General features: G+C 34.9%; 1 protein-coding gene across 1 annotated transcript; it reads left to right on the top strand.

Moving 5' to 3' along the window:
• The first annotated feature begins 6,440 nt into the window (after positions 1 to 6,440).
• LOC133299807 (agamous-like MADS-box protein AGL82) lies at positions 6,441 to 7,406 on the top strand. The gene has a single exon (XM_061499294.1). It carries the CDS (start codon positions 6,441 to 6,443, stop codon positions 7,404 to 7,406), a length of 966 nt encoding a protein of 321 aa, XP_061355278.1.
• The last annotated feature ends 5,225 nt before the right edge of the window (positions 7,407 to 12,631 follow it).

A 12,631-nucleotide genomic window follows, 5' to 3' on the forward strand; every position in this document is an offset into this window, starting at 1 on the left:
TAATACAGAAAAGCTTGCACGGATTTATCTTCGCGAGATTGTGAAGCTGCATGGAGTTCCCACCAGTATTGTTAGTGACAGTGATCCCAAGTTCACCTCTAAGTTTTGGGAGTCTTTTCAACGAGCTCTCGGAACCCATTTGCGATTGAGCACTGCTTACCATCTGCAAACTGATGGTCAGCCTGAACGCACTATTCAGGTCCTGGAGGATATGTTGCGAGCTTGTATTTTAGATCAAGGAGGCAGTTGGGACAAGTACCTTCCTTTGGTGGAGTTTGCATACAATAACAGTTATCATTCCAACATCAGAATGGCACCGTATGAAGCTTTGTACGGGAGGAAATGCAGATCCTCGTTATGTTGGGTGGAAGTTGGTGAACAAAGTATTTTGGGGCCCGACATGATTCAAGAAACTTCAGAGCAGGTACAGAGGATCAAGGAAAATATGCAAAGGGCTCAGGCGAGACAGAAAAGTTACTATGACAATCGTCATAAACCCCTATCTTTTGAAGTGGGAGACCACGTGTTTTTGAGAATCACACCCACATCTGGACTCTGCAGGAGAATGGGAGTGAAAAAGTTGAGTCTGCGGTACTTGGGACCATACCTTATCTTGGACAGGATTGGAGAGTCAACTTATCGATTGGCGTTACCGCCTAATTTGTCGGGAATTCATAAAGTATTTCATGTGTCGCAGTTGAGAAGATATCTTTCTGACCCATCCCATGTACTATAGCCCGAAGAAGTGGAGTTAGAGAAAAATCTGACGTATCCTGTTCAACCATTCCAAATTCTTGAGAGGTCAGTTAAACAACTCCGTTCCAAGGAGATACCGCTGGTGAAAGTGCTATGGAACAAAAAATCTGCATATGAAGCAACTTGGGAGCGTTAAGCTGACATTTGAAATCGGTACCCGGAACTTTTTAATTAAGTACATAAGTCTAATTTTGCGGACAAAATTATATTTTGATGGAGAGAGTGTAACATCCCGTAAAAATTAGGAGCCTATATAAACTGCCTTTAGTAATGTTAATATATGTTTTGAACTCGAAATATATATATGTTCAGGGTGGAATTAATTCGAGTTAGGAAAATTAAATTTTTGCGCATGCATGTTATTAGGAATAAGTAGGACTATTTTCTGAATTTGAATGTTACTTATAAGTATATGATTAATTTTAATTCAATGAATAAACCCCTTAGTTAATAATTAGAGGGTACATAAAATGATAAGGCATGGGTTAGTTCCTAAGATAAGAGAGCCTTTGGACAAATATTTTTGGACCCAATTCTTGTGATGGCCGGCGGCCCAAGTGCCCTAAGTGCGGCTTATGTGCAGCCATAAACTCTTACCTAATCCTCACCTTATCCTAAGAGTCTTACAAGGTTGTCCATGATTGGTCTAGAACCAACACATGGCAAAATTCAGCAATCTTGCATCCCCTTGTTCCATGCGCTAGAATGGGAAGAAAGCAAACTGATTGCTTGTGGCCTTTGTCAATCTCAACCAGCCTTTTTAAATATGCAACCAATGAGAGAGGTGTGGTCAGTTTGCATGTAATTCTATTGGGCAGAAATCCCACACTCCTTTTACACTCCCTGTGCGCATGAAAGGGAGAAAGCCAAGTTATTTTCTGGTCTTTGTTAGCCTTTTTAATCAGCCTTCAAACCTCCATTCTTTCTCCCTAGGCGCTGAATGTGTAGGACAATAAGCTGAAGATTTATCTTATTGAATCAGAACAAAAAACTTAGCCCATTCAATCTCCTCCTTTCCCTAAAAACCGTGAACTGAGTAGAGTAAGGACATCAAGAAAAATTACATATCATCCTCTCCTCTCTTGCTAGAACCGTGACCATCTTTGAAGGACACCACCAACCTAGTTGCAATTATAATCTCCCATTTTTCCCCTCTTCTCCTAGCTAGAAACCGTGAGCTCCATGAGCAGGGGACAAAAATAACTCAACATCTTCTCCTTTGTTTTCCTTGTTCAGCCAAAGGTCCATCATAAGGAGGTGAGCTATTTTCTCTTCTCCTTATTTCTCTCTTCACTTAAATCGGTTCTCATTGGACTGTTCTTTTGAATGAATAAGGTTTTGTCTTGATAAGTCATCTCCTCTGTTGTATGTGGTTGGATTAGAGTTCTTGGAACGTTAGAGGGAAAAAGTTGGCTCCTTGTCCGATTGGTAGCTTTGGTGTGTAGAGCCAAGAAAACGTAAGTTCCTCTCAAACCCTCCCTCTATTTCCTTGTTGTTTTGACCGTGTTGCATGATAGGATAAGGAAATTCATGTTGTCATTCCTTCTTGTTGATTCTGCCCTCTTTGAACCGTTTGGGCCTTGTGCTCACAAGCACACAGCATCGATTTTGTTGGAGCTTGGGATATAGTCTCCCTTGGTGGTCATTCGGTTTTGTTGAACTTGGAAGGGGTAGCTGGTCTTGCATGTCTTAAATTATTTTGACAGCATGCTTTAGGTTCCTTTTAGCGCACCATAGGATGAATAGAGTAGAAAATGTGGATTTAAAATCATGAGACTATTTTTAGTGTTGAAACCGAATTGTCATGCTTGAGAAACTTTGGATTATTCACTGTTAACAAGTTGATAATATTTATTTGAAGTCAGAAAATTATTAGAAAAAGAACCTTGTAAACCGATTGAGAACTAAGGGTAAAAAGGAGTGAAAACGTATGCTGCGTATAGGAAATAATGTGACGTATAATTCTGACTTGTTATATTTTGCTTAGGTGCGCATAACCCCTAGGGTGTGGACTGATTTTTTGCTGCTGTTTGATTAATATTTGGGCATACAAGGTAAGTGTTTGGTGGTGAGACCTTTTGTGACTATTAGCTAGTGTATGGAGTTTTGAACTGTTGCTCACATGTGCCTTTGGATTCGTATTCTCTTAAATATTAATTGTAATCTGCCTTGGATTTGACATAATGGAAATTATGTTTGGAAGTATTTGTTATTCGAGATATTGGTATTAAAAATCCATGTTATATATGGTACTCTGATTCTGACTCTGTCATGCTCATATACATCATTACTTCATCTGGGTTTTTTTGTGCGTGCGAAACATATCATGGCATACATGCACTATTTTCATGTTGTTTTGTGAACTATGAATATTTATTAAAAGACACATGTGTTTGAGCATTCATCATGTAGGCATCCCTCAGGTACCAGGGAACGGAACCGTGGCTCAGTTCGCATAGGTCGCAGTTGGAATTCCCCTCTGATGGGCCAAATGGAATCTCCACTGTGTTAGTTAGTTAGTACGTGCACTGCAGTGCTATGAACATACATTATTCTGGCGTTATATACGCATTATGATTACATCTTAGTATCTGTCGGAATTTAATTTTTGATGCGACTGTTTTGGAATTCTGTATCTAAACTAATACTGTTGCATTATTGGTTTTGTTATCACACTACTGGGATTTTTCTCACCCATTTTGGGGCTCAATTTTTATAAAATTGCAGGAGGACGAAAAAGCTTTTGATGATGTAATTGTTTTGGAAATATTCTATTGACTGCTGCTGTTTTGGAAATTCTGCTGTTTGTCTGATATTTCTGTTGGATGTTGGCTGAATATTTTGATCGATGTAATATTTGGAGAGGCGGATTACTGTTGGAAACATGTTTTAATTTGCTGTATTTTGGATTTTTATTTTTAGCCGGAAACTTATGTAATTCTGATGTTTAATTTGTCAAACACTTTCTGTTTGTTTTAAATGCTGATTTTGGAAACGGATTTAGCGAGCACTTTGCGAGTTCTGTTTCTGGGGCTACAGACCTCCGATTTACATATAATTTATATGCACGTAAAGCCCCAGATGTCTAGTTTTTTATTATATAAACTTTGTGTCCAAAGTCTGAGAATTCAACTTTATATGATATTTGCAAGACAGGAGGTTTTCTGGAAAAATTTACAATTACAGCAAGCATGCGTTTTTCAAATGTTCAGCTGTTTTTCTGTGAAGCCGATTTTAATACAAGGTTTTTATTTGGACTGAAAAATGCAAAATTTTATCGAATATATTGACGTTGTGACTCTAATCCGCTTAGCAGACATATCCCTTGGATGCATACACGGGAGGGTGTCACAGTACGTGATTAGTATAATATTTTTTTATCCAAAATGTCAAATGTCTCTATAGTTTTTTTATTTTGTCATCGGTATATAAGTGATTATAATTAATTTAAAATACAATAAATGGAAATTAACATCAATGTACTATTTAACTCATAATTTCAAATTTAACTTCAATATTGACAATTATCATTTATATTATTTTCTATACTATGTATAATAAGAAAACATGTATCATAAATTGTTAGGGTTTGTTTTTTCTGCGGTCAATATAGATAACTTATTTACATTGAGACTAAAATAACGTCGTTTTGGGACAGAAATCAATGTATTTTTGGAATTATATTTTAGAGTAAATACTTTTTTTGGTCCTCAGCAAATTTCACGACACCCGTTTTAGTCCCTAGCAAATAAAAAGGCTCATCGTGGTCCCTAAAAAATTTAAAATGGACCCATTTAGTTGAAATTTTGGTCCCTCACAAATTTAAAAAAGACCCATATTAGTCCCTAAAAGGACTAAAATAGGTCCATTTTGAATTTCTTAGGGACCAAGATGAGCCTTTTTATTTGCTAGGGACTAAAGCGAGTCGTGAAATTTACTGAGGACCAAAAAGGGTATTTACTCTATATTTTATTTTAGGAATATATAGTGTTTTTAATTTTTTAATTTTTTAATTTTTTAACTCAAAACGACGTTATTTTTTGAACGAATCTAAATAAGTTATTTATAATGTAGAAATATTTAAACCTAATTGCTAATAACTCTAATATGGAAAATCCTTAATTTCTAATTTTATTATAATAATAAATTCATTCATAGGATTTAAGGGCGGTTTGACAGAGGAGCTGAGGAGGTTATAAATAAGGCTTAAGAAAATGTGCCTCAAAACTACCGTGGTAGAGGTAGAGGCGGTTCTTTAGAATTGTAACGGACACTTTTTTTAAATCCTAATTCGTGCCTTTGATTTTTTTCACTTTCATCTTCAATTTTGGCTGTTTTCTTCCGCATCCAACAAGAGCATATAATCTCAGAAGGATTTGCTGTTTCTCTTATCGTGACGGCGGTTGGCCGAATCTATTGTGAGGATTTGAGGTACGATAATTTCTTTTTTCATGTTTCTTTATGCCTTAAGAAAATGCCCGCCAAAACTAATGTGATAGATGCGGTTCTTTTAATCCTAATTCGTGCCTTCGATTCTTTTCGCTTTCATCATTGTTTTCTTCTGCATCCAATAATTGTAACTGCATTATATAATTTCAGAAGGATTGAGGATTCTCTGATCGTGTTGCCAAATCTCTTTCTCCGGCTCCACTTTCTCCGCTGTCACAGCCAGTTTCACCTTCCTGAGGTACGATAATTTCTTTCTTTTTTATCACGTTTCTTTAAGGTTATATACAGTGTCCCCTTACACAGTAGATAACGATTTGAGATGGGCTTCTATTTTTTTTTTCTTTGTTTGAATGAAAGTTATAGGCGATTTGAATTTTTCTTCTGATAGGAAATGTAAAAGAATCTTTATCATCTTGATTTTGTGGATGCAGATTGGTGTCATCATTAAACTATTTACTTCCTTTCTGTTTTGTATACATTATTTCTTTTCTTTTCTTTTTTGGGATTCTAGACAAAGATCTAAAAACAACAAAGCTTTCCCAATAATATTACCATAATATTGGATACTAGGATAAGAGCACAAATTCCCAATAACTCAAAATTCTGCTTACAAATAAGTTAGTTCAATAAATTTTCAACATTCTAGGCTATAACAAGAGTTGATATGAAAGGATTTAAAAGTGAGGAAAAAGTTCTTTTACATTTATGGATTCGAAGCTATATGACGGTGAGCTAAGAGTTTTGAGATCTTAATTGCTTTGTTGGAGTGAAATCGTGTGGTTCCATGACATGAGTAGTTAGTTACGGAGTTTGAATTTGCTATTATCTGTTACTGTGGACACTGGATGGTAGTCCAAGGATTGTGAAAGATGAACAAGTGTAGGAAATAACTTGGCAGATAGGTATGCTTGTCCTAGCCAAACCAGTTCAAGTGTCTTTCTTTCAATACTATTCTTTCTTTGAATAAACTGTAAGATGTTATCAACAATATAATACAGGACCTCTTTTCTTTAAATTTGTAGAATACTTTTTAATTCTCTATGATTTTTTTTTTTAAATAAAAAATTGGAGAATAATATCCTATCCAATTATAGGGAGCCCGTTCTCTTATTGATTTCAGCCTCTATCTCTGACATGTTTTTTGTTTTTTTCCCCCTATGTTGTATACTTAATTATGTATTATGACACCAAGTTCTGATTTATTGACAGATTTCTGTATATGTATGTCTTAGAATATGGGTCGTGCAAAATTAGCCCTGAAACGTATCTCGAATGAGAGTGATCGTAAGTTAGCTTTCAAGAGGAGAAAGAAGGGAATAATGAAGAAAATGGCTGAATTTTCTACCATGTGCGGAGTTGATGCTTGCTTGATTATCTATGATGGCAACGGTGATGCTCAACCAGTGACTTGGCCCGAAAACTCTAGAAAGGTGCACTCCATCGTTGAAAAGTATGAGCTTACAAAGAATGAGAAACCGCATAAGAACTTTGATCTCGAAAACTTTTTTGAGAATAAGAAGAAGACGGTTGAATCTGAGATTTCCAAAGTGCAAAAAGATATCGTGAAGATTAAATATCCCACATGGCATCCAAGTTTCAATGGCCTAGAAGAAGAGCAGTTGAGTAATTTCATTGCTATGCTGGATACCAAGGTTGAAGCTTGTAAAAAAAGAATTAACATGTTGAAAAACAAGCATCAATCTGAAGCCAACATGAGTTCTATGCAGAACATGGCTCAATCAGAGAGTGCTGCCTCAGATTCCAGCCAACCAAATTTCACGCATAATATCACTCAAAGCCAAGACAGCATTATTCCTATGAAGCCAATTAATGATGAATACCAGCTAGCATCTTACCTACCTGAGCTTGATAAGGATTCTCAATCCCAAATGCTGAACTTCGATTCAAATCTTATGCAATTGATGGCCATGAAAACTAATCAAGTCAATGTGCCTCTGGGTTGTACCAACCAAGTTGGTGCTTTTGGAAATTCAAGGAATGAACTTGATGTTCCTGTAGATTGGACTAGTCAACTTGGTCAGCCACTGGATTGGGTTAGTCAACTTGGTGAAGTTGAAGCTTGGACTAGTGAACTTGGTGGGCTTGTGGATACGGGTAGTCCTCGTGAGTCTATAAATTGGACTAATCAGCTTGGTGGTTTTGGAAATTCAACTAATCAAATTGATGGGCCTGTAGATTGAACTAGTCCACTCGGTGAGCCATTGGACTGGTTTAGTCAACTTGGTGAAGTTGAAGATTGGACTATTCAACTTGGTGGGCTTATGGATACGGATAATCAACCTGATGAGTCTAAATTGGACTCATCAGTTTGGTGTGCCTATGATTGAGACGAACCATATGGCAGTTGCTCCAATATGAATTTTGCTTTTCGTGGTGTGTGTAATCGTTGTGGAACTGCTGGTGCTGCTGGTTTTGCAGGGGCTGCTGGCCGTGGGAAGGGACGTGCTGGATTTGGTCCCAATGATTGGCCTTGTCCAATGTATGATTGTGTCATTTTTTCCTTGTGTCCTTTTTCTTCTGTGTCTGGTTACTACATCCAAATTTCATTATTTCAGTGATGGCATTTGTAAATTTCTTACAAAATTATAAAACATGTTGGTCAGCTACATTAATACCTGCTTGTGTTCTATTATTTTGGAAGAAGTATTAGACTATTGGCAACCATTTTAAACATGAGTAAATTGATATACGATGGTGAGATATATGTTTATATTCATATTATACATACACACAACATATCTGTGTGCATAAAGATGGCTTAAACACTCTTACTGCTGCCTGTTTAATTGATGCCAATTCATCATATACCCTGCTTTTGCACTTTGCAAGGTTGGCTGCACGAGGTTTATAAATTTTTGTTGGAAACTGCACATACTCATCTTCATGTATTATCCCAATTGCGTTACCTCATCTGTTTGGTGACTCATCCTTCCCATGTGAATTCCATAGATTGTTCATTATAGGCATATGTGACTCTTCCCAGCATAGTTAACCAAGGCATTCCCAATATCATATTCAGATCAGCTTGCTCTGCCGCCCAATGATCAACAGAAAAATTATGACCTTGGAAGACTATGTGACATTAAGACGTTTTCTCTCACATAACAGAAAATCACCGTTGCCCATAAAAACCCGCATTTGGGTAGTATGAGTGATGGGAAATAATGCCCTGTTGAATAATAAACTTGATTTATTGACCTTAGTTGTTAAATGGCCCAACATCTAGAAATATTCAAGAGATATTTTGCCAAATTCTAGATTAATCTACTCTGGATTACTTCATGAAAATATTTAGAGAATAGTTGTATCTAGAAATCACCGTTCTTAATATCAAGGCTAGGAGATTGTGGAAAATTTTAGAGAATGATTTATAGCCCTTAAATGAAATTGTTTTGGTACAATCCTAGCCGTTGGTTAAGGAGATGCCACTAGTCTAAATAGGTGTGTTCTTCACCATTTTTTTTTTTTGATAAATTTGTTCTTCACCGTTTTATATCAACCCAAAGAAAAAAAAGTTGAGTAGAAATAAAGTATTATCTTCCTCCAAATCTTTCTAAATTTTTCCTTTTTTTAGCATTTAAAATATATTTATCCTTATAATAATTATCTTAAAAATTACACTATTTTACGGATAATATTTATTCAAGAATAACATAAAAGATTTGACATTAATGATATAATAAAAATATTTTTTTCTTAAAACTATTTTTTCAATCTTAACTCATTGTCAAGTTTTTTTTTTATACAAAAATTATTAAATAATTTTTATTTTATTTAATAAAATGATTTTCCCAATCAATTCATTGGATATTAAATTAATTCGTGGGATCCTATAAAAAAATAAAAAAAAATTCTACCCATAACTATTTTATGTACAACAATGAATGGTGCTTCTAGTTATCATACAAATGTGTTCCCAGACTCCTCACTTGGCAATTACAATGGAGGTTTGCAATCAATGCAACCCTATATAGATGATCCTGCATCACAAAATATTATTTTCAAGTATGAGAACATGCAGCAATGAGATGCTTTTCACACCCTGCTGCCGCCAGTGGCGGACCCACGCAAAGTGCGGTCATAAAAAATTTCATTTCAGTTTTTTTTTTTTTATAGTTCTTTATTTGTCTCTTGGTTAAAAAAAATATTAGTCTCGAGGTTTTTAAAAAAATTTAAGTGGATCAATTTAGTTAAAATCGTGATCCCTCATAAATTCAAAAAAACCTATATTAGTCCCTCAAAAAGACCAAAATGGGTCCACTTTGAATTTCATAGGAACCAGGTGACTAATTTTTTTTTATAATGGACTAAAGTGGGGATCGAATTTTTTGTTAGGGACAAAAAATAATATTTATTCTTATATTAGTTAGCAACGTAGCAACGTACGGAGATGATTAAAATAACGTAGCAACGCAAATTGATCACAGAGAAAACTTATTCTTCCTCCCCCGTCACGTACCCATTTCCATGCTCTCTTCATCCTTTATTTCCTTTTTTATTTTTATAAAAAGAGATGATTGATTGCAGGTCTGACATTCTCAAATAAGTTAATATCTAGAGACGTTTTGCTTGCCTTCTGTACAAGTAGTGTTGACTTTTTTATTCATCACTATAAAATAGAATGATGATGTATGGATATACTCGAATATATTCTCATATTTGTTTTGGAGGATTGGTAAGATTTAGGGGGAAAATAATTGTTTAAACTATTGTCTGCAGCTTGTTATGGAAGCAACTAGATTATGAGCGGGTTCAAGCATTAATTTAAATTTTTTTTACAAAAAAAAATTTTGAGAAACCCCTGCCACTAAATGTGCGGACATAAACAAATTTTTCTGAGTCCGCCAGTCACCCAGGGAATGAATTTGGGACATTAGGCTTCTTATTTAGTTGATGGACTTGACCTGTGTAAAACAAACTATCACTACTTTGATGATTGTCTACTACTTCTTGCTATCAGTATATGTTTCCATATTTTTTGTAGCCATTGTCTTCGGGTCTGTGAAGAAAATTTTGATCATCTTTCCAATGACTCTTCGATAGGTATGTAATTTTGATTAGATAGTCTAGGATTTTTGCAGGAATTTGTTAGTTATCTTGCAATGATATTATCACAATAACACAAAAAGAGGTAATATTACTTTCCATAATCATCTGACTAAATTTATATTCATTTAAAAAAGAAACTAAATTAATGACACTTATATCTTAAGTAAACATTTACTGTTAAATATTTTCTTTTTCCTTTCCTTGCTCGTTAACACAGAGTGAGAGGTTATTTATTGAAAGTAAGTCACATTCTTCCCTTATTAGGTAAATTACTATCTAGCAACATAACTTCAGCATTATTTATCTGCTGTTATATTAACATTCTACACCATTAAAGAGAAACAAATCTCACCCCCTCAGATTATAAAATATACGGAAAAATGTTTCTGCAGTTAATACAGATATGTTATCTGCATTTATTTTCAAAACGACGTCGTTTTGGTATTGAAATCTTAAAAAATTATAAATATAAAGACTATTATAACCCTGAAATAAATTAAAATTACAAAAACACCATGATTTCCGCCTCAAAACGACGTCGTATTGGCTTACTGCAGATAAGTTATCTGCAGTAACTGCAGAAAAAATGAACCCTAAAATATATCAATTCTCTATAAATATCTTATTCAAAATTGCCCAAGGTGTAGGGGTGTGCAAAATAACCAAAAAACTGAATCGAACCGAACCGCCTTTAAAATAATCGATTTTTAAAAATCAGTTCAGGAACCGAATCGGTTTTTAAAGAACCAGTTCATGAACCGAACCGGTTTTTACAACAAGTTCAAGAACCGAACCATTTTGAACCGACCGAACCGAACCGTTTCCGAACCGAACCGTTTTCAAACCAAACCAAATTGATTTTTATAACTTTATTTTTAATTTTTTAATTTTTTTCTTTTCAAAAGAGGGTTGACCCGAACCGGTTCCGAACCGAACCGAACCACTTCCGAGCCGAACCAGTTTTGAACCGAACCGAACCACTTCCGAATCGAACCATTTAAACCGGTTCGATTTTTAAAAAAATCTGGTTCGGTTCGACCAATGCACATCCCTACCTAGGTGATTGAACAGAAGAGGTAAGCTCTGACATGAAAAGTGTCCACACATTTTTCCTTCCCCCTCAAAAGATAGTCTGGAAAGTGTTTCATTTAAATTTGTATAATAATATCTTATTCAAAATTTTCAATTATCGAAAATATATTCTCTCAATAATAATACTACAACGTTATTGAATTATGCCTCCTGACCCGGAACTCTTATTTAATTTATATAATAACCCACATCAGTAAATTGATTAATTATCGAATTAATCATGAAATTAATTAAGGATTAAGGGATAATTATATGATAAATATATGTAAGTCCAATTATGTCAAACAAGTCATTTAGGATCAAAAATATTAATTTGATCAGTTTTATGGGTCAATGCGCAATTATGGCATGTTTAGGGTCTAAAGTGCAATTTTGCAAGAGTTAGTCTAAACTCAATTATGACCACTTAACATGATTATTTAGAGGAGTTTAGGATATGAAAATCATGTCACAAGAATTTAATTATGTTTGTGGAATTAAGTTTTAAGTGAGTTAAAATACTAACAAGTAGAATAGGTTTTAAGTCAAAAAGACAACATGAACAATTTTAAACCACTTTTCCACTACAAATTAAGTCATTCTCTCTCTTTCACGTGTCTGCCCCTCTCCCCTGCTCTCCCATGGTAGATGCTCAAAAGAGAAGAAGGCAAGCTCATATATTTTGATTTAAGCCATTTTCTCACTTTTTCTATCACACAAAAATTGAAGCTTAGGGCCTTAGGAACCTAACCCACCAATTGGTTTTTCTTGGGTAGCTCCAAAATGAGATATTTCTCCTCTTCTTCTCTCCTTGGTACTATTCATACAGCTGAATAAATGGGTGTTTTAATGCTTTGGTCTTGCTGGTTTGATCTCTAGGTTGTTGTGAACCTTTGAGGGTAAGAAACACTACTTTAAGGATTGATTTTTGGGGCTGGAAATTATGTTCCTATGGATGTTCTTGTGGCAGAAAAATGGATTTTTAGGGATTAATTTATGGTATGTTTTGACTGAGAAAAATATAGCTTAGTTGGTGCATTATTGGAAAATGACAAGAGTTGTATGAAAATCTTGAAATCCCACCTTGTTTTCTCCTATTGCATTTTCAGTCATGAAGTGAATCGTTGGAAAAGATTATGTTTTAAGGTTTTTTAAATGTGTATTGATATGTTTTGATGTTTGGTTAATCATTTCAAGTTGAAGTAAGCATAGAATAGCCTTAAAAATGCATGAAGGTTGTTGGGAATCCAAGAAGGCAAAATGTGCCTTCATGATGAATTTGATG

This window comes from Gastrolobium bilobum, unplaced genomic scaffold, assembly GCF_033153095.1.
Source record: "Gastrolobium bilobum isolate Gb01-03AN ecotype WA unplaced genomic scaffold, APGP_CSIRO_Gbil_v1 utg16678, whole genome shotgun sequence".
Lineage (NCBI taxonomy): Eukaryota > Viridiplantae > Streptophyta > Magnoliopsida > Fabales > Fabaceae > Gastrolobium > Gastrolobium bilobum.

Coding starts and splice junctions, on each gene's coding strand:
- LOC133299807 (XM_061499294.1), top strand. CDS start 6,441: ATGGGTCGTGCAAAATTAGCCCTGAAACGTATCTCGAATGAGAGTGAT.